Source organism: Toxotes jaculatrix, chromosome 16 (genome assembly GCF_017976425.1).
Source record: "Toxotes jaculatrix isolate fToxJac2 chromosome 16, fToxJac2.pri, whole genome shotgun sequence".
NCBI classification, from domain to species: Eukaryota; Metazoa; Chordata; class Actinopteri; family Toxotidae; genus Toxotes; species Toxotes jaculatrix.
Genome location: NC_054409.1, coordinates 11,501,848 through 11,523,681, shown reverse-complemented (window position 1 = coordinate 11,523,681; position 21,834 = coordinate 11,501,848). Strand labels below are relative to the sequence as shown.

Here is a 21,834-nt window from a genome sequence, read left to right as displayed (position 1 = left end):
CATAACAAGACTCAAAAAAAGACGCAGAATGACTACAAGGTGACTCACAACGACCACAAAGAATTGACAAAAATGAGCAGGAAAAGGTAAAAAAAAAAAAACACAGATGCAAGAGAAGAAACAAAAAAGCTAAATTGCTGCAAAGAGATGGTAAACAACTATAAAAAGATGCAATATGATGAAAAATGACATAGCTGTGTCATTTGCAGTCATTATGTTTAAAATTTTAGTGCCCTAAGGGAACAGCAGGTATTTGCAGTCCCTTTAAAACCTCATCATATGCATTATATTCTTTATTTTCCAAGCCTGCGTCCACCTCATCCTCAACCCCAGATCCTCAGCTGAACTCAGACTTAATAAAAATAACATTATTATAGAATAACATTAAACTTTAATGCATCTAAGCACTTCACCTGGGTCTAAGTGTCCAACAGCGCCAAAGCAGGAAAAAGTCAAAATTGCTTAAAAAAAAAAGTAGTCTAACTTTCATGTGCAAATATCAGCTTCTTCCTCTGCAGAACTTGAGGACATTCAGCTCCAACCTTTCGCCACACCCTCACCTCATTCATATATCTCACTCTCCCTCAGGCCGTTTACAGCCCCTGAGCCCCCTGTCATTGTGTGGAATATTATGACGGAATGAAGCAATCTGAATGTTCAGCAATCTGTCTATACGGCTTGTTGACAAATGGCATGTGCGTAGCAGAAAGCAATGGACAGAGCAAGAGAGTGATGAGGAAAGCAAAGGTGTGAGTGATTTTTGAGTCACCTAAAATTTATCTTCAATTTGTAGTTAAGAATGAAAACCAGGAGACATCAAAAACATATGTTTAGCTGCTTGTTTAAGCACAAGAAACTCGAAAAAACTTTAAAGCTCCTATCATTCACAATGTGTTTCGGCATTGAAAATCCACAGGTTTCATATATTGATAAAGACAAAAAAAGACAGTGACCTTGGCGTATCTGACCACTAAAAGAGACCCTGTCTCCTCACAGATTCATAAAGAAAAGGAAAAGGCAGCCACTAAAACTTAGATTGCGCACGCAAATATATTTCATACTATATAGAACAAAAGTTAATGGTAATAGATGATGATCAGGACCCTGATTCAATTTATCGCCAATCTTTATAACCTAGGGAGACATGCGGAAATTGGAAAAAGAACAGTGAGTCAACATCTATTAATCCCCAGACCATGAATATGATCGGACAGACCAAACAGTCCCACGGCTTTACAAAAATTGAATTACAAAAAAGGAATGACATTTCTTGGAGTAAAAAGCCTTTTCTTTGTATCTTCTTATTATGTACGAACATACATCCTTTCCTTTTCCACCACCTCCTCTGCTGGATATAGTGTATCATATTTTACAATCTAATACCTACAGATTTTCCTGAGCCACACATATGGCTGACTTTTCCAAATCAGCAGCTTGGATTAAACCCGGAACCCAACATGGAAAAACTAAAGCTCTTCAGGTAAATCCCCCTGCCACCACAGGGTCAACGACAGGTCTCTTATAAACCTGTGACAGCTGTTTTTTTTGTTCTGGAATATGTAAAACACTGGCAGACTAATCAACATTTCATAAGCCGATTAAAACGAACCAAAGAAATGTAAACACAATCAGAAATTTCCTCCCGCTCTTCCATGCTCACCATGTTCAAATATTTCTCTTCCTGCGATGGTTATTCTGCTGATTCAGGTATTTTGAGGAGAATCTTAGGAAAGGTCAAACTCTAATTGTAATGCAGTGGTGTGTGATCACGCATTCTTCATTGCTCATATCTCAGCAATATAAAGTAGAGCGGCCCAGCTGCAGATTACGGCGTTGCTGCTAAATGCAATTTGTCAAACGTTATCATTTTACCACAGCGCTGCAGTTATTTAGTGTAGACAGTGTGCGTAATATGCTGTGCACTTGTGCGGGCATTCGCCTATGCAAATGTGTATGAATGATGCGTTTCAGTGGCAAATTCCAGACTGACATTGCAGCCGGGCTGTGGCCAAACATCTGCAAGATGTGACAGAAGTAGATTGTCCCACAACAAAAGGATTAAGGAGGAGGCAAAGACAAAACAAGATGCACATAACAGCTGCTAACAAGGCAAAGGAATGTCTGTGTCGTGTTCACAGCTTATTATGATCGCACTTTTAAACTATTGTGAGGTTTAATACAGGTTTTTTTGATCAACTTGCATTAAAACTGATTTATAAAGTTACAATAATGTAACAAAAAAAAAACGTTTGACGTTTACAGTGAGGGACTACATAACAGAGGTAGGTTTGGAGATAGTCCGAATAGATTTACAACCTGTATGAAAATTACCACTACTTCCACTTTGTTAAACCACTACTTTGAACTAAGCCTAAGTCTTTAACATATCCCTATTCTATTCTAAAATTGTTTATGTTGCCCAGTCTTCGCTTTAATGTGTTTATTTTAGCAGATATGCAAAAATTGTAAGTCATAGCGCAGAAACAATCCTTTGATAGTGTAGAAACATAACTCTCACTGTATTCATGTCCACAACATGCAGTGTCTGTATCTTTGTGGTCACTGCATTTGATTTTCTAAGAATATATGAATGTAATTATCACTTAAGTATCCACATGATTCCCTACCTTGCCAAGTATTCCCCCGAGCTGCCGTTGCTCTGTTGTACATCCATACAGTTAGTAGTCCCAGGTATGAGTGCCAAAGCGGGATTCTCCTGGGCTGCACTGCCCACTGCCCGCGCCACCAGCTCCAGTGAGTCGTGGACGTAGTGATCCAGTGAAGGGGACCCCATAACCCCATGAGCCAGAAGCCCCAGGGGCAACCCCTCTGTTCTGAGCTCGGCCACATTCTGGCTGTCCCCCAAGACCCAGTGAAACTCTGGGAGCATCATTCGAGTGGCTAGCGTCCACAGACGGCGCAGCTCCCGGATATCACACCCAAATGTCACCACCCCTGTTGTGGTTGAAGGTTCTCTAAGGGCCTCCAGCTGCCGCATGAGAGCTTGTTGCTGGTCTGATTTTGAGGAGGAAGTGGATGAAGAAACAGAGGCTGAGGCAGCGGAGGAAAAATAGGGTAAAGACGATGATGATGATGATGACGACGAAGCCTCCGCTCCCGTTGCGACACCTGATGCTAATCCTGAGGATGATTGCAAAGATGAAGACGGTGATGAGGTTGAAGCGGTAGTTGTCAGGTTGACAAGAGTGCCCAGGTGGAAGCGGGTGTTGTTTTTGATGAGGAAGAGGAAGTTGCTAATGTCCCATTCCTGACACAGGAGAACACTGATGTCCCACCAGCCATTCATCATCAGCAGGAAGTAGAGGAGACGGGATTGTGGAGCCTCCACGGTCCGCATTGCCATTTGGAAGTGGAGAGGATTCTATGAGGAGATAGGAAGAGGGAAATGTGTGTAATGGGAGATGAATGGGTATGTGGGTGCGAAAAGGTTTACACAAAGGGAGAGAAAAAACAGAAGATAGAGGAATGTAAGATGATTTGAGAAAGGGGTCAATTTAATGAGATAAGAAGGGAGAGAGTGTACGAGCGGAGAGGGTGAGGAAGATTTAAGAGGTGGGGGAAAAATGGATGGATGAGATATGAGGAAAGAGCACAGGGAAATGGGAATGGAGACGATGGGATGGAAATAAGGGATAGTTAAATATAAGATGAAATGGAGGGAATGAAAATGTAAGGTTGATGGGAGTGATAAACAAGTGGTGATGGGGAGGACAAAGGGTTGTTAGGGTCAGTTTGGTTTCACAGAGGGCAGAGAGATAGGAGGAGAAATAAAACATCAGTGGATGGTTTTGGAATGAAGGGTAGATTGCGAGAAAGGGAGCAATGAGATGGAACATGGGTGAAAGATAAAATAAGGATAACAGGAAGATGGTGGAGGAGGAAGCAGGGTGCAACGTTAAGGAAGAGGAGAGACGGTTAGAGAGGAATACGAATAGGAAGATGGAGCACCAGGAGGGAGAAACAAATACAGTAGGGTGGAAGAGGACAGAAAAAGAGGAAAGAAAGGAAAGACAGAACAACAGAAAGGTTATAAATTCAACAGTGGAGTTTCTTCCCATCTTAGAATTCCATTTGTTCCTTGAGAACAAACACAGTCTGCTGGATATAATGGATTTCAGCTTACCTGCTCCCATGAATATCATTATTCACATCATAAGAAATACAGTACAGCTATTTTTATGTGTATTATCTTTGTATATTTAATAATACCAAAGAAAAAAAAATAACACACATAACTGGACCCCATTTTGAAAGCGTCTTTCATATACTCTGTCAAGTCCATGTAATAGAATTCACACCTGTGACTTGTGATTCATAAATTCATCAGCTGATTCATGAGGGCTGGACAGAGCAATGAGTCCAGCATGGCTCTGGTGTGTGATTTCCACCTGGACCTTGAATGATGAATGTGTGGTCTTGCGGCACTGCGAGGAGCTATGATGAAAACCATTGACAAACTGGCCTGATGTTCAAGACATACTCCAATGAGATGCCTGATTGATATGCTTTCTTTGGAAATATCCAAAATGCATTTGGACAGCAGCTTCATTAAGAGCCATAGATAGGTCAAGTATCATTTACACTGTTATTCATTATGATCTGAGAAGCATACAGTTCATATTACCGTATATTTTAGCCCATCAGTGGCAAGTGGTGGTGTATTCTTTATATCACTATTGACCATTTTCTAAACTATCTAGTGCATCAGTACATTGATTTCCTACCTTTTAGACAGTGGTTGGTTTCATTTCAGAATATTAAATCACCTCTACATCTGCTTGAGATAGCTAATCTGAAGTGAAAGTCCATCACCTTTAGCTATTTGTTGGTCACACAAGTTAATGTCCGATCTTCTTTTTATTAGAAAATCAACCCATGAGACAAATGATGAGAAAAAAAAATGATATTATGAAAATGCTTCCAGGATAAATTGATCAATGAGAAGCACTTTACACAACATTTTTATTAATCTGATGCTACTGAATCATTAAGAATCAAATCGACTCAAATCTAATTGAATCGATTCTGGAAATCAATATCCAGTCCCAGTGTCAAGCACTGATTTTCAAATCATACTGAAATAAACTTAATCCAAAAGCTTTATGCAAAACTGGACATTAATCTTAAAACTTACTGTATGCTATGGGAAATAGTTGGGGGTAATGTAAATTAGGGCTGATTTGTTGGTAATTGGTTAAAACGGAAGAAACCACCTTGTGGGTCCACTGACTCCCTCAGTGCCATTATGATCAGACCACTGCAAACCGACTGTACCCTACAGATACAGTGCACTGCACCAACAGAATTAGAGTAAGCCAGAAGATCAGAGCAGATACGTTTCAAAGCTGACACAGTCATCCCTGTAATGCTTCAGATAAAATTAATTCAGGCTGCATGAGCTGCCAGTTCTGCTGCAGTATACCTTGGCATACTGTACCCAGCCCACAACATACCAGTCACCCAGGTAATCAATCAGTCATGCACTCGCTCACATGTGCTCACACATACACGCAACACAGAACTACACACACTTAAAAGGCCCTCAACAACTCAGTTTAATTGAGTTAACAACTTTAACACAAGCTTTGCACTAAATGTCCATTACATTAATCTACTGGTTAATTTCATTTATCCCATTAATCACTCTAGTCAGTGGGCATGCAAATAAGACAATCATTATTCACCTGCTTATTGCATGTACACAGGTGGATTACTGTTGCAAACAAAAGCACCAACAAAAGCGATACGACATGTTCTGTTTCAGATTTAGAAGTCCTGCTTCAGGGAAGGGATCGGTAATACAGTCCACAGGGCATCAGACTCTCACCTCCTTTCATCCCCCAGGAGAAATAGAGGATTTATTCTCAGCTGCAGCACTTCTGCACTGTGATCACCATAAATCTGTAAGACTCTCTCTGTTCCTCATGTAAATAAACAGAAAAAAAAATTAGCTAGGAAGCGCGGATGCCTGCTCTCTTACATAAATGCAGAGATCTGTTGATTTCGATGCACAGGGAAATCCCAGGTCTGTTGTCACTGTGCTCCCTTTCATCACTCATCTATCTTCAGAAATCTTTTTTTTTCTTTTCTTTGATTTCTACAGCCAAATATATTTGCTGTGAGTTTTGATGCGAAGAAACTTGCAGCCCTTGCTGTATGGTAAAAGTGCAGGGACTGGCAGAATCATGAGCCAGTGGACAAATCAAATAAACTAGTAATGGCTTGGTTATTGATCTTTTCTTGATTAGATGATTCATTGTGGGGAAAGTGTGAAAACGGATTAAAATGGGTTTTCTGGTTTGTGTGTGTGTGTGTGTGTGTGTGTGTGTGTGTGTGTGTGTGTGTGTGTGTGTATATATATCATATATACAGAATATCATGTATATACACTACCCAGTGCTTGCTAGTACTTGTAAGAAAAAAAAAATCTTGCAGATGTTGCAAAATTTTAATGTCCTGAGAAAGAAATCCCTAAGGTCCCAGCCCCTAACTCCATGAAGACCTACCCATAGTTATCACCCTTTCATCCGACTGGCCTCTTTATGTCACTGCTAATGTTATTTATGAGGGGGACAAAGAGAAACTTCACTGACTCCCCCCACAGTCAGAAAAACCCTATCATTCATCTGTTATCACTGGATAGAGGCTGAGGATATAATTATAACAATCTCCCAATCTACAAATTAATTTACCAGGGTGTAATTGAAAAACAAATTCCAGGCGTATTACATGGATCCCAGTACAAACGTGTCTTGTTGTTTTTTTACAGTACAAATATTCCTGACAAAGAACATCTCTGAGTTCTCACTATCATCCGTCATTCCCACAGCCCTCTGCCCTTGCCTTGAACCTATTGTAAGATGTGAAGAGGAAAAAAAAAGACTTTTGTACGTTTTCAAGAAAACACCATTCATCTTAGATATCCGGCTGTCCTGAGTCATTACTGAAAACACTACGAATGTGGGTCATGTTAAGTCGCTGCATGCCAAATAGAAGTATCTGTCAATACCACCTACAATGCATGTCAGTCATATGATTGTTGGTGAGTTTTCATGTGTGATCATTGTTTGTTTTCATCAGTGCTGCCGTTGTACGGATCGATCCGGACTATTTTAGGTTGTCTGTGATTTGGAGCTCACAAATTACAGTGCTGATTGTCATAGTTGACATTGACAAATTCTGCTCGGTGGCATTCAGTATGACCCAATTGTGTGAGGTAGGGCTCGTAGCTGTGATGAAGTTATTCCAAAGCCAGTGACGTATTTGGACTTAGTCATCTCATTTCTGTACATGTTGTTAGACAAATGGCTTCCCTCTTCTGACAGGGGCAGACTGCCACGTCGTATACACCGTTATTTACACCAATGCAGATGTGAGTTACACCTGTACAAACTAACGCGGCCCAGTGCAACACTACTACAGCATTAAAAGTCACCATCAAATTGATTCAGTACCTTCCAATGTTCATCTTTCTTCAAAAGATAAAGTTTGCAGAGGCAGGATTTATATCAGATTGTACATAAATTAGGTACAAATGTAACCAAATGTTCCTAATGAACTGGTAACGTGTCTCTATCTATGATTAATATTGCACATCTACATATTCCAGACATGGTTCTGTACATATGCCCTTTGACATTATGGGAATATCTGCACCACATTTTAATCCAAATCACATACATTTGTACATAATTGGATTAAGTGGCAACAGATATTTGCATATACGCTTCAAGCTCTCAGTGAAGATGCTGTATCTTTATTTTCCACTTGCCACAGTGTAGTAGGCCAGCATGGGATATTATTTCCACTCTAAAACTAGGTCCTTATATATCAGAGACAACTGGTCTTTCCCCAGGAGTTTCTCACTCCCTGGTCTTTTAAATGGTAAATTCTCAACCATTTGCTTTTTCCAAAACCGCTCACCATCTATTCCCAGCCTTCCTAGTTCTTTCACTCCAAGTTTACTTTATCTTTTGGTCCATAAGCTTCATATTCTCATGCAGCCTCATCATTTTGATACTTACATAACAAACTGTGGGCAGATTACATTATCCAAAGTCACTCACTGATTTTTTTTAAAAAATATATAATTACTAAGAGTGAACTTTTTTTTTACCTTAACTACAAACCTTGCTAGGATAAAATAAAACCAAGGTCACCAAAGGTCACCAAATAAACACTAATGAGATCCGCTCAAACCACTGAAGAAGTTTTCACATTCTGAAAACTCTGTTTTGAAGAAATTGCTGTCAGCCTTCAGTTGGGATTTGCTAGCGAAACTAGATTGAGTCAGAGGGGAGTTAAGCCTTTTCTCCAGAAGTCACAGACCAGCACTGCACACAATCTGTTTGTATAACTGTATATTTCCTAGTCAGTTTTTTTTCCCCCGCCTGTTCATTCTTCCATCCACCCAACCGTCAATCCACCCATTCATGCACCCATCAGTTAATCAGTCTTTATCAGCTGGTTTATCTTCTATATCTTTACCTGTTATGTTACTTTTCAGAACCAGAACCAGGACTTTAGCCACCTGCTGACTCCTTGCAGCAAAATGCTTCCTTGTGCACAGAGCAGGAAATTAGATATTACACACACGGGCACGTTAGCTTACTAGGTGGCAAGTGTCCCAGAACTCTTCAGTCTAACTAATGGTTCTGGTGTGTGTGGGTGTACGTTTGTGTGAGTGTTGGGGGTGAAAAAAAAAATTCAAATAATGATGCTGTATGCCCCTCCCAGGATGGTTGTGTGTGGAAAGTCAAACACACACACACACACCACTCTGTTAGTCTGCACTCATTGATATGCCATAAGTCCCCTGTTCGTGTCAAGTTAATTAAAGAGGTTTACAGTTCGTAGTTACAGCAAATCATTTTGTGTATGTGTCCGCATGTGGGTGTGTTGAGTTGTACTTGTGAGAGAGATTTTTACCTGTTCAACCAAAGAACTACACATGCACACACACACAAATACACTCAACGCGCATCTTCTCCACAGAATGATTATTGATGAACCATCCCAGTGTTGAATTTAGTGTGTTTACACTTTTAACTCATTTTCTCTGTCTCTCTCATTACACCTGCAAACTATGATAATCTTCAGTTGTTTTACCTGGCATAGGAGCAGCTTTTCAGCTCATGACCAAGCTCATCCCTCCTCTCACTGGCAGTCAAAGCTGATTTTTCATTAAACATAAACGTTGTCTTACATGAATCCTAACCAAACTGTTGCAGTTACCTAACCTTAAGCGTGAATCTGAAAAGGAGACATATGAGAAAATGTTGTATCTTTTCAATATGGTTATAGGGGTGGTTTTGGAAGGCACGGACAAACAGTTTTAAACCAAAAAATGGCTTTTGGTTTAAAAAATGTAAATTCCACTGCAGACTTGAATATATTTAGTGATGAAGTTCTTATAATTATATTCAACCTGCCCACGAACGAACAGTACACATAGTCTAGCCAAAGCTATACTAAAGTAATTTGGAAAACAAGTGGTGAGAAACAATTTTGACCTTATTGTATAAGCAGAGAAATGTCTTCAAAATGTCCTGTACTGTTGAATCCGTGGGTGCTGTTCAGTGTGCATCTGCCTCTGGAACAATCCAGCTTGCTCTGCCTTTTGAGTGCCTCTGTATCAATGGCTTTGTCTTGTACAGACATTAGACATCAGACATTAGAGCAGGCCAGAAGCTAGTCAAAGATTTGACTTTAGATTGGTGGTGCTGCTCACTGCAGACGTGAAGCAGTAGTTAGTTAGTCTCCTCATGCACATGTCAATGTGTAATATGATTATCAGATATGATAATTATCAGCAGATAGAAAGATAAAAGAGCAGGAGTCAGATCAATATTGTACATGTCAGCACAACTAGAGGTTACCTTGTGTATGTGTGTGTGTGTGTGTGTGTGCGTGTGCGTGTGCGTGTGTGTGAATTCATCTCAGTTGTTCAGGTAGTCGTGCCAAATTTTATTAGCTGCTAAGTATTTTGACTACGCTACACTGTTGTGCTCTCTCCCCATGATGCTGTACTTAAGCTGTATGTATACACAGTGGGATACTGAATATAAACAAAGCGTTTGTTTACCTATTTAAATACCTCAGATCTTGTGCTGTTAGGTGTTCAAAGCCTTCAATCAAATTTTTACTTTGCCTATCAGAAGAGGAAATCTGCTCTCCTCATCCTCCCTCTCTGCATAGACACACTTTGTGCGTACAGTGGATTTCAGCACCATGGACAGAGCCTGCTTTTGCTGGCTTTTTCAATGCTCCTTAATTTGATGCCTTATGTGAAAAAACATCAGCTTGTGTCACAAGTTGTGTCGCCATCTTAGCTGAATTTGGTCCATTTAACCAAGATCAATACTGAGCATGAAAAGAAAAAGAAAATGTTCTGCCCTTCCTCTGAAACGATGCCTAATGCACAGTAGGAGGAGGAGGATGAGAGGAAAAAGACCAACAACAAGAGGAAGTGTCTCCCCCTCCAGCGTCTGTCTGAAATGTGGGCCACTGATGGCACTTGGTGAATTAGGCCTTATAAATCCACTTGAACTCATTTTACTCAGGGCTTTGAACTGAGAGAGATTTATTCTGTGTAACACAGCAGCGGAAGACTTGTGTTCATATAGGCTGTTTTTTGAACTTGTCACAGGTAGGCTACAGCCCGTGTTTTTTGTTTTTGTTTTTATTATAACAACTGAAACACCTGAACAGAGACGGCCCACTGCAGCTGTGTGTGTGCCCGAGTGCAGCAATCAACAGTTAACAACACTTCAGATATAACTCAGAAATAACTTTTTCTTTTTTTTTTTCTTTTACCTCACTGTGGCGCGTGAACACCCTCTGCACAACGCTAACGACTGGCACCTGAAGCGCCAGCGAGACGAATTCCAACTTGACGAACTCGTCCCGGTTCCGTGGAAAGGCGATCATGGCGGAAACCCCCTGCACAACCACGGTGTGACACACGCTCTCCATAAAGGACAGCGGGTCCTCGTTCTCGGGGTTACCCGCGGAGGAGAAGGAGAACGCGGGCAGCTCGCCGAGTCCGGACCCCACGGCCATGACCAGCTCCAGAGACAAATTATAGGGCAGCAATCCGGCCCGGTTCAGAGCCTCGACAGCGAGAAGGATCGAGTCTCGGGGTGCGAACACCCGGTTCTCCCTCGAGGTGTTCTCCTCCCGCTGCCGAGCCTGGTTCTTACTCCTGTTGGCTCCCCGCTGGCTATAAGCAGTGCCTCTAGTCCTGAGGCTTCCGTATCCAGGCGCACCGGCACTTGTTTTAACCTGCTTTTCCAACTTCAGCTGTCGCTCTCCGCTCCCTGTCAAGCCCCCCTCGGTTTCCCAGTCCTCATACTGGCTGCCCGCAGTGGCGGAGAACAAGCGCGGCTGTACGTGCAGAACCCCGACCCGAACCGTGTGGCCGATCCGTTTCAGCACCTGGCACGGCTGCGGGTGCGAGTGAGCGCACGGAGGGAGAAAGACGAGAGCGCACAGTAGGAAACATAACGGTGGCGAGACCCCGGTGCCTGCTCGAGCTGCCGGGCCATTCATCATCATCATCACCCCCGTCTTCATCATCCCCGCTCCACAGCTGCTCCGAATGCCCTGTCCAACCACAGACCGGCCGAACACCGGGGCCGCTCCGTTGGTCCCCCTCCTGGCACCCCACGTGTGGCCCTGGTGCGCCGCTCAGACCAGCTGCAGCCCCGGCTCCAGGTCCAGCTCCAGCTCGCGGCAAAGTTGTGCGTTTCTCCACGGACACAGACAACAGGCTGCTGAGGCGCGAGATTAGGCAGGAGCCGCGCACAAGCAAAAAATGATCCCCAAAAGTGCCGTTTTTCATCTCAAAAGATTTTCATCATTCAAGCCTTTTGATTACTAAACAGGTCGTGGAATCAAACCGTAAAAATTGCACACATTCCAGTGGCAGAAAAAAAAAGAAAAACATGAAGCAGAGTGTGTAGGCAAGCCCAGAGGAGGAAATGTTGAAAGAAAAGGTTAATGCGCATCCAACACATTCCAAAACAGTGAAATCCACCACTGGAAATATCTAATGGTTTCGACGGAAAATGATCCCATTATCATCCAGAGCTCAGGAGCCAAGACAACATTACTTCATCCCGGTACTCGAGATGAAAAGAAAATGTTCCTTCTCCCCCCCACCCCCTCTTGTTAAATACCCGAGTAGAAGCTTTCCAGAGCGCGCGCGCCGCTTGGCTCAAGTCACCCTCTGTACTGACATTTGTACCGGCGAGACCTCCGGCACGAGAGCGCGGTCTTCTGTGCACGTTCCAATGTGATTTAACCCCGTCCTCACTTTGCACCCACCCACCTCCTTCAAAGGTGTCAGGGGGAGAGGTTATGAATGAATAAGTTGCGTAACGCGAAAAATAGAAACACCCAGGTAAAGACACAGAGACAGAGAGACAGAGAGACAGACAGATAGATGAGTCTTGATGCAGATCTGATGTATTAGATCAATTCATTTCCACTGGAGCTTTATGTATGGTGGAGCAGCAAATCTTATGTTGTTCACTTGGAAAAACTCTATATTAGTCCTGTTTTATGAAGAGAAAAACATCATCTCTGCAAGTCTGGTTAAACTTGACAGGTCATGAAGCAAGAATACACAAGGCATTCATTTATACAGCAGCTGTGCGCCATGTGTGCATAATACAGTGTCCCTGCCGCTCCCTGGTGCATGTGTTGAGCTAATTCAGACAGCCACCCGCCCTTAATGACATTGTTTTATTTAATCATATCTAAGGACACCCAATTAGACCATTAACAACTGCTGAAGGAACAAATGATTAACTGATGTGCTTTGTGTTGCTGTGGTAACCCCACGGGTCAGAGGTCACCATTGACCCAATCAGCAGCCTCAGTTTAAATAGCGACCCAGATTAATGATTGGTTAATGGTCTGATCAAGATTAATGATTGGCTAATGGTCTGGCTTGAAATGAGAGGCACGCCTACCGGGATATTGGAAGATCAATGACCCCGATCGATCTGATATAGCATGACCTCAAAGTACGGGACGGGAAGGAAAACGAGTGAGATGGAGAGGAGAGATTTTGACAGGAGGAGAGTAAGAGGAGGTGGTGACCAGAGAGGATAGGAGCAGGAGGAGGTGAGAGAAAACAGAGGTGATGGAAAGTCAAAAGGAGCATAGGAGGAGATGGAAATTTGTCTGTGAGGGGAGGGGGATTGGTGGGAGGAGAAAAGATAGAGAGTGTGGAGAGGAGGGAGAGGATGAGCAGGTGATGTGGGTGTGAAGGGAAGAAGTGAATAAGGACAGAGGAAGAAGAAAGGGGAGCACAGGTAAATGAAGAAGGAGAATTTGGGGAAAGAGAAGTGTTATGAGAGAGAACTCTTTGAGGAATCAAGGGTAGTACAAACACAAGAGAAAGAAAGCTATTTTACTGAAGAAGATGAAACAAAAACAGAAGGAGGGGAAAAAAAAAGGAAATTACATTGAGCGCGAGATTCAGTGTGAGAGTTAAGAGTGAGTCTTTGAAAAAGCCATCATAGTTGTTGTTGCACCGGAAAAGCAATTGCTTTTTTTTTTTTGTTTTTTCTGCTATAATATTTTTGCACTGTGTTGGAGCGGGATATCAGACAGCCATATGCTGAACAGGACTTTCAAAACGGCTTCAGAGTCAGAACGTTAATTTTAATTCCAGCTCTTGATGAAAAGAGAGTTTAATCAGACAAATGTTGAAGATTACCTCTGCCATTCGAATTGAGCTCAGTGGAGGAAGTTCCCACTTTTAAAATTATTATAAGCACAATCATGTTCTAGCCTGGTGTCCTCATGGGCCTCTCAGGAGGTGATTTATACTTTTTCTGGACTGTATAATAATTTATTGGGGATGGTAGTGTCATTTTTATTTTTAGCTGAAAGGAGGATAACCTTGAATTTTTGGGATATTTTTTGCTCACTGTATATATTTTTACAGTCACAAAAAGTCTGTAACTAATAGGATTAATATTAAACACACACTCATACATATGGATGTTATTAGTTATTAGTGATTGAACGTTATCTCTAACAAAAAGCACATTTTTTTTTTGACCAGTCCACAGTGGCCTGCGCTCCACTGTTAACTGTGACCAAGATTCTTAGAGCTTCATCTATATGTAAAACCAAACCATCTGTGTGGAAATGACCTGTCTTCCTACAGTAACTGCGTTCTGCTTTTGTGATGTGAAACTGCACCTTAAAGAAGATAAATGCTATTTCAGTTAATGCCAAGTCAATGAAACCTTGACAAAAACTTCACCTGAAATTAATGTTAAAGCGTTTATCAGTGTTTTCCCAGCACTGTCTGTGTGTTTCTAACGAACAAACTTTTCTTACTTTTTTTGTTTTTCTTCCTGGCTTCTGGTCTGTGTCTCTCTCTCTCTCTCTCTCTCTCTCTCTCTCTCTCTCTCTCTCTCTCTCTCTCTCTCTCTCAACTTTCGATTTCTTTATCTAACTTCCTGTTTTTCTCTCTTTGTTTGTCCCTCCAGCCGTCTTCCTGTCTCTGTCTGCTTGTGAGCTCATCTGATTTCACATGCATGCCTGCCTGCCTAGTTGATACACCTGTAAGTCTGCCCCCTCTTTTGTCCCTGTCTGAATATCTGTCTGACCCCTTGTCTGATTGAATATTTGTCCATGTTATGTGTCCGTGTGTCTGCTTTGGTTGTCTGATTTACTGACCGTTTCCCTCACCTGCCTGCTTTCTTGTTGATCTGCTCACCTGTCTGTCTTCTTCCTCTGCCAGCGCCATTGCTTAACTGTCTGCTTGTCTGTCACTCTGTCCACCTGTCTCTCTCCCTGGCTGACCCTTACACATGCCAACCAGATTCCTCCATGGTTCAATTCCCCCTCCAGCAGCAGAGCTTTTGAATAGATTAAACCAGAAGACATGAAAAAAAAAGGTTGGACCACCTATTAGACACACACCTGATCACACAGGTCTGTGTCAGCAAACGTGCACAGAGATCAATCACACAGATTGATCACGCATGTATACATTGATTTACATGAACAAATACCATACAGGCCACTGCATTCTCTCTTTTGTGAAGATAAAAAATGCATCTGGAGAAAGGATAGGCTTGCAACTAAAGCAATCATTTCTACATTTAAAGATCAGACTGTGTTTTTAGTTACATAGCTCATAAATGAAGTGACTTGAAATCTTTAGCAGAAATTGTCTGACACGTTTTATAATTTCTTGACAGCTGCAAGGGATTCAGGCTAGGCCTGATGTACAAATGGATCATGATTAGTGTTCAGGTGAAGTGTCTGACTTTGCAACTTGGACTTAAATGAAAAATAGTTCACTCTTCTATTCTGACTAACGCATAACTATTTATATTACTTGGTTTTGGGTGGAAGCCTTGATTCAGTTGAGCCAGCATGAGCAAAAGCCTGATTTTAATGATTTAATCCCCCCTCATCAGTCTGCTGTCACAGCATCAAGCTGTTGCCATAATTTTTCATCAAACACCTCTATTGTTTAAAGGAATTATAACTTTGTACATTGTTACAAATGTCTTGTATTACTTTTTTTTTTGCTAATTTTTATTGATGAAGCAAGACAAACAGAACAAAACGAGTGATTTTACATAGACGTTCCTTGACACCACACACATACAGACATGCAGTACTACAGTGGGACAAGGATTACATTGAACAGAGACTGGGGCATAAAGATAAACTGATATGGCGGATGAGTGAGGGGCAGTCAGCACCATTGTTTTGTTTTTAATGCTTTTGTAATGACTAACAGATGAATAGGTAAATACATTCCATCATGAGTACAGTAATACAAGGCTGTTCCTGTCTTGTGACCACCTGGTCACAAGACCCTGTCTCCCAACTTGAACTGCCCCCAGACCCTCAAGGAAGGAGCTAATTCTTTGTAAGGTCTTTTCAAGATTTCCAATTCTGACAATTTATTTAACTTAGCAATAGTTAGAGAAATAAGTAATGGGTTTCTGTATTTAGTTGGGAGGGCAACTTGTGTAATATCCCCCAGCAGGCAGAGTGATGGGGACAATAGGATTCTGCAGCTCAAGATAGTGGAGAGTTTCTCACTTACTGCTATCCAAAGGGAGTGAACTGGTTGGCAGGCATGAAAATAATTGTCTGCACTACCCAAAGTGCATTGTGAACATGTGTCTGTATCAGCCAATCCCGTTTTAAACATTCTACCTTGGGTGATGTGGGTTCTGTGGATAGTTGTATAATGTATAAGTTTCAAATTTATACATTGTACAATAAACAACAACACACTCAGGGTGTGGGGAGAGAGCCAAGTCATATCCCTATTTTGTAATTGAGATATCTCAGATGAATATAAGTTTATGAATTTTTGAGATAATTTGAGTTGCCACTTCACTTAGAAGGTTGTAGTGTGCTGTTGGTTGTGTTAATTTTGCATTTATTTGTGGATTTTAATTGTTGTTAATAGAAGAACTGGTCTTTCTCAACCTCGTTCTTCTAGATTATTGTATTGAATGATATGAATTGAGTGATGGAGATGAGTGATTCCTTTTTGTTGCCGTGATGGACAGTAGACAGGGGTGTTTCTGGGGTGTATCTACGTGGTGCTGGTGATGATTTAGTGATTCTGTTGGTTTTCCATCAGGCTTGAGGAGATTGTGTTGTTCTTACAGTATTTCAATTTCTTGATTGCTTGTGGTAGGTAAGGAAGGCCTGCATTTGTGGTAGTTTTGAGGTGGTTTTATGTTTCATCTAATTCTAGCCAATGGATATTAGCTGTGCTTTTGGGTCAATTTTAATAAATATTATAGTTTATTTGCCAAGAAAGTGGGAAAAATTTTGTAATGTTGAAAGAAAGGTTCTGGGTTTTTTGTTTCGCCAGTAAAATTGACTAGTTACTGAGTGGAACGCTTTGACGGTGGGGGTGGTGGGAAGCATTGGAAACAAATAATTAATCTGAGGTAAGGTTTTCATTTTAACTGTAGGGATTTGCCCAATGAGAGTGAGTGGGAGCTTAGTCCAGCGTTTGAAGTCATCTTATATTTTTTATAGCAAACGGGTGTAATTGAGGTTGAAGAGCTCTGACAGCCTAGGAGAAATATTAATGCCTAAATATTTTATGTTGCCAATGTGAAGTGGGAGAGGGGAATCTGGGGCTGCAGAATCCCAAGCATCTTCAGACAGTGGTTGTGTAGTTGATTTGTTCCAGTTTTTGTTTTGTAGTTTGAGCTTGTGGAGAAGTTGTTAATTATGTTGAAATTTTCCTATAGAGGCACGTAAGAGTTCTGTAAATATACAAACAAATCATCTGCGTAAAGAGAGTAAAGAATAAATATCTTGTAATACATCAAGCACACTAACACACACTTTCTTCTTTGCTGTTATCTTCCTTTGTGAGTCTCAAAGGATGTGATCTCGTCAAGCAAAGCGTTTGGTGTTTGTTCAAAAATCCATAATTAGACATGCATGGAGTGATGAAGTAAACTAAATCAGACATATACAGACTACACAAACAAAAATCTCTCAGTATTTAGGTTTGTACTCTTTCATTCACAATGAGTGTTCCCAGGAAAGAGAAGAAAAAAACATGAAAGACTGATATGCTTGCAATCAGTCGGTCCACCGCAGTTTAACTTCAGATTCTACAGCACTGCTCTGCCAAGGTCAAGCATTCAAGCTAAGAAAAAAAAATGGGTAAAGTGGTTTCCAGTAGAAAGGGTTTTTACGCATGATGTGGCTAAGGAGTCCATTCAGCATGTCAGAATTAATGTACAGAGTGTATTACATATGCTGCACCTTTCATGAATGAAAATGTGAGTGACAGCTATTTTCTAGGTGGAGAATGATCTACATTCAAACCTTAGCCACTAATATCTTTTTATGTGTGCTATCACTCATGATTAGGGTGGAAGGAAAAGAAAAAGAAATGATAAGAATTTTTGCATACTCACCTAAATGATCTCAGCTGTGCTTCTGTATAAAAACTGCACTATACAGAGGAATTTTTTTTTTCATTCTCTGAACATGACAAGGTCTTAATGATCCAGTCTGGGTCACAGAATACAAAAAGGCAATAAAACTGCCATATAATGCAGCAGTGAGTTCTCTGTAGAAGTGGTGACTTCAGTGGAATCAAAACAAGACAGAAACAAGACAAAATATGAAAACTAACATAAAATGGCAGATTGGGATGATTTGGATCCAGTTTCATAAATAACCTTGAGAGAGTTTAGGGTGAGTCATCTGCGAGCCCCGTGCTCCTGTTTGTGTTGAAACTATAGACTGCATGAGAATACGATATGAAAAGATGGGCAGAGAGAAAAATTGAGAAAAGCACAGAGAATACACATGCAAAATACTCTAAAAGAGCAGGAGACTGAAAGTTTTTTTTTGTTAACTATTTCTGCTGCTTTCCAATCAACATTAAACTACAACAGTCCTTCACTCCAAAGCTCTATTTTATCTCACAGACAGCCAGTCTCTGTCAATCCCCCTTTGGACCATCGCCCCAGATTACAAAACCCAGATTCGGCAGAGGAGAACAATACCCTTGTTTTAAGCCGGGCACCCGGAGGATAGCATGGTGCCACACAGACCAGGAGTCAAGAAGGACTCAGTTCTGTTGTGCTATCTCCTCTGCCTGGACTTGTTTTGTCTGTTTCCCCAAAATTTTCTGTTGCCCCTGCCTCCCCACTTTTCCCTGTTTTCGTCTGTGTGTTTCAGGACCTGCCATTTAATCAAATGAGCAAAAAACACAGTACACAGAGAGCAAAGGCACATACATCATAACAAATACAACAGAATTATTGGAAACTGAACACTGGCTTGCACACTTCAAAAGCTGTAAATGAAAATACTCTTAAAACAAAAAAACAAAAAATAAATGCACCACCTAATTCCTATTTGGACATGATCCCTAAAATGAGAGACCACAGATCTTCCCTGGATTGATAATAATGTCCTGCTGACAAAACACTAAGCAGACATAAGTTGTGGTGTTTTGAGAGTATCTTCAGAGACATATCGCTTCTCAGAAGGCAAAGTTTGAAGGAAGCTAAAAGATTACAGGAGGTGGTTTAAAGCACTTTGATTTGATGATGATATGAGGCACTTCATATAGATCTCTGACTGGTGCAGAGGCAAAGCGGTGGATTCGGGCAAGGGAGAAATGAGCCCAATGATTCATTTCCTCGCACCCATTTACAATGCAATGAAGTTGGAGCGCCCGACTAGAGTCAAAGATTGTCTGTGAAAGGAGAACGAAGTCAACGCAAGGCATTTATTCTGCGATCCATCTCTTGCCCTCGCCCTCAGTCCTGCCCTCTCTGATTTTTGCTGCTTAGGCATTTCCCTTTCTCCTCAAAAAGAAATGTCTCACCACCACACCTCACGCTCAGTGTAAACTAAAACACCTTGAAAATACTGCAGCTATAACAGCATAGTGTTGTTCCAGCTTTAGGAAAGGAAGAAAATAAAAGGACAGCTCTTCTACAAATTATATTCTCATACAGCTGATCTGTAACAGTGGCATCCATTCACTGGCGTCTTTTGGTGACAGTGAAGAAAATAGTGTGATGTTCCCACAGTACAGCGGTCAGAAAAAAAGCTTTGACAAAAACGTACTTGACAATGGTTCATCAGCTTGATAAAGTTTTAGAGCAGATAACTTGCTTCCCATGCCTGCTGCAGAAACTGACATGCAACTTTGTGTCTTTCCTGCATATCTGTGATTGGTGTTTTTTACACATGCCTTGACGTAGAGAGTGTTTTGCGTCCTTTAAGTGTCCTTATGTCATGGTTAATGCGCCATTTTTAATTTGAAAATCACTTTTAAGTGATTCAAGTTAAGCGCTCGAAATCTGCAGTCTCATCCAAAATGCCAAGTTGTGATCCATACTGTGTTAGGTAATTGCTTCTGCAAACATCAGCGATACCTAATCAATACCTCTCACTCATCTCAGTGAGATGCTTATTACACCGGCTCATGTGCATTTTCATTTATCCTGCAGATGACACCAGCAGAGACAAGAGAATGCTAATATTGACACAGACGAGAAGCCATCATCCCTGTGATGCTAATCTCGCGCTGACGTTAGCTTCATGCTAATCGCTGACGTGTCACTATGTATTACAAAAAAGGGCAAAGCTCTTCGTACTGTATGAGTAGAATGCTAATATTGACACTGGAAATCACATAATAATCGGATGACCAAAATGTAATGTAACGTTATATGGCAAGAGAAAATTTAAGCCATGACTGTCTGAGAAATTGTCTAACCTAATCTCACCTTTGCACAGTGTGTTATACATTGTTATGAAAGGCTGTTTAAGGACAGTGAAACTGCTGAAAAGTAGAAAGTTTAAAAATATTCTTGCACATCGCAAAGGCTTAGTGAGGGGTGGATAAGACTAAAACTCTGTGGACTGCAAAGAAGCAAAGAATCCAACACATTGTTGATCACTTGAACTCACTTTATTCATTAATGACATTTTGGTAAACCTTCAAGTAGGAAAAAAAATGCATCTGTTATTCAATTGAAGAAAGAAAGATTACTTCTCTCTTAAACCAGATGTTTAAAGGGAAGTCATTGTCGAAATCTCAGCATTTCCTCTCAGCTGCTAAGTGTGTTAAATAACTACTTTTTGTTCCACATTTGCCTCAACTTAGGTGTAAAGATTTGAAGAATTCCAGCACTTGAATGTTTAGAGATGTTGTAGAATGAGATATTGCACTGGGAACCATTTGTATAGCAGTGCAAAGGGATAAACAGCAAATTATTTTGTAAAATAGGCGCATGGAGAGGGAAATGAGGAAAGGGGGCCTGTCAGCCATGGTGAACCCCAGAGGTGATGTTGCCTGTGGAAGATGATGGATTGTTTGTCATGACAGAGGGTTGTACAGATGGGACGCTCAGCACAGTGCTCAGCCGGAGATGTCCAAGCATACTGTATATGATTAAGAAAAAGTGTTTTAATTTAGCATTGATGGATTGAGTCGGTCGTCTGCAGTTGTTTAAAGTTTTAGAAATGTTTTTGGGCTCTTGTATAATATTTGTGACTACAAGGCATTCGTGTGTGGCAAGAGAGAAGTAAAGGTAGGTGCAAAATAAATTGGTGAAGTGCCAGTGGAACAGGTAGAGGATGTTTTTGAAGGATTACTGGAGAGCTCATACTGTAAGATAATTCTGAAGGTTTTTTCAGTCTAAAAAGTATGCATGAGAGAGAAGTGGGAAGGTCGGTACGCCCTTGGCTGGTCAGTGAGGAGAAGGGTCGAGCCTCTCTGAGTGTCAGAATGTAGAGGGCAGGCTGATGGGCTTCGGACACGTTATAGCTGGGAGGCATAGGGCCGGATCATGGCCTGTAGATAGGTGTGTCAATCCCCTTGCAGCGCTGCCAAAGGAGGGGATCTATGAAGGGGATGACACAGGAGATTTCAGGGAGGTTGAAGTTAACACCGGCTGCAGCGTTCTGTATTTTAGGAGGAATACAAACTACTGCTCAAACATGGAGCTGCGCTAAGACACTGGTACAACTTCTTCATATGTGATAAAGATTACAGTCCTATAATGAACTCCTGTGTTTTTCTTAATGGACTTCTCACATTAAAGTGGCAATAGAAACGGTTTTTGCTCCAATTTATTATTAAGAAGTAATTGTTGATTGCACAATGTAAAGGATTTAGAATAATAGCACAATCAGTGGATTAACAACTGGAGTTAACTGTGGGAGAGTGATAGAACCTGAAGTAAAACGAATGAATCCTGTCATATGTCTTTCTCTTTGCATTAACCTGCCAATCTGCCACAGCTCATTGTA

The 21,834-nt window shown here is 41.2% G+C and overlaps 1 protein-coding gene across 1 annotated transcript in view; it reads right to left on the bottom strand.

Annotated features, from left to right (window-relative positions):
- The window catches only part of grin3a (glutamate receptor, ionotropic, N-methyl-D-aspartate 3A), a 38,395-nt gene extending 26,797 nt beyond the window's left edge, over positions 1–11,598 (bottom strand). Inside the window, exons 1-2 of the mRNA XM_041059599.1 lie at positions 10,837–11,598; positions 2,628–3,382 (exon numbers count right to left, since the gene is read on the bottom strand). Of these exons, the coding sequence (XP_040915533.1) occupies positions 2,628–3,382; positions 10,837–11,598 (1,517 nt within the window). The remainder of the gene's footprint in view (positions 1–2,627; positions 3,383–10,836) is intronic.
- Positions 11,599–21,834: the final 10,236 nt, after the last annotated feature.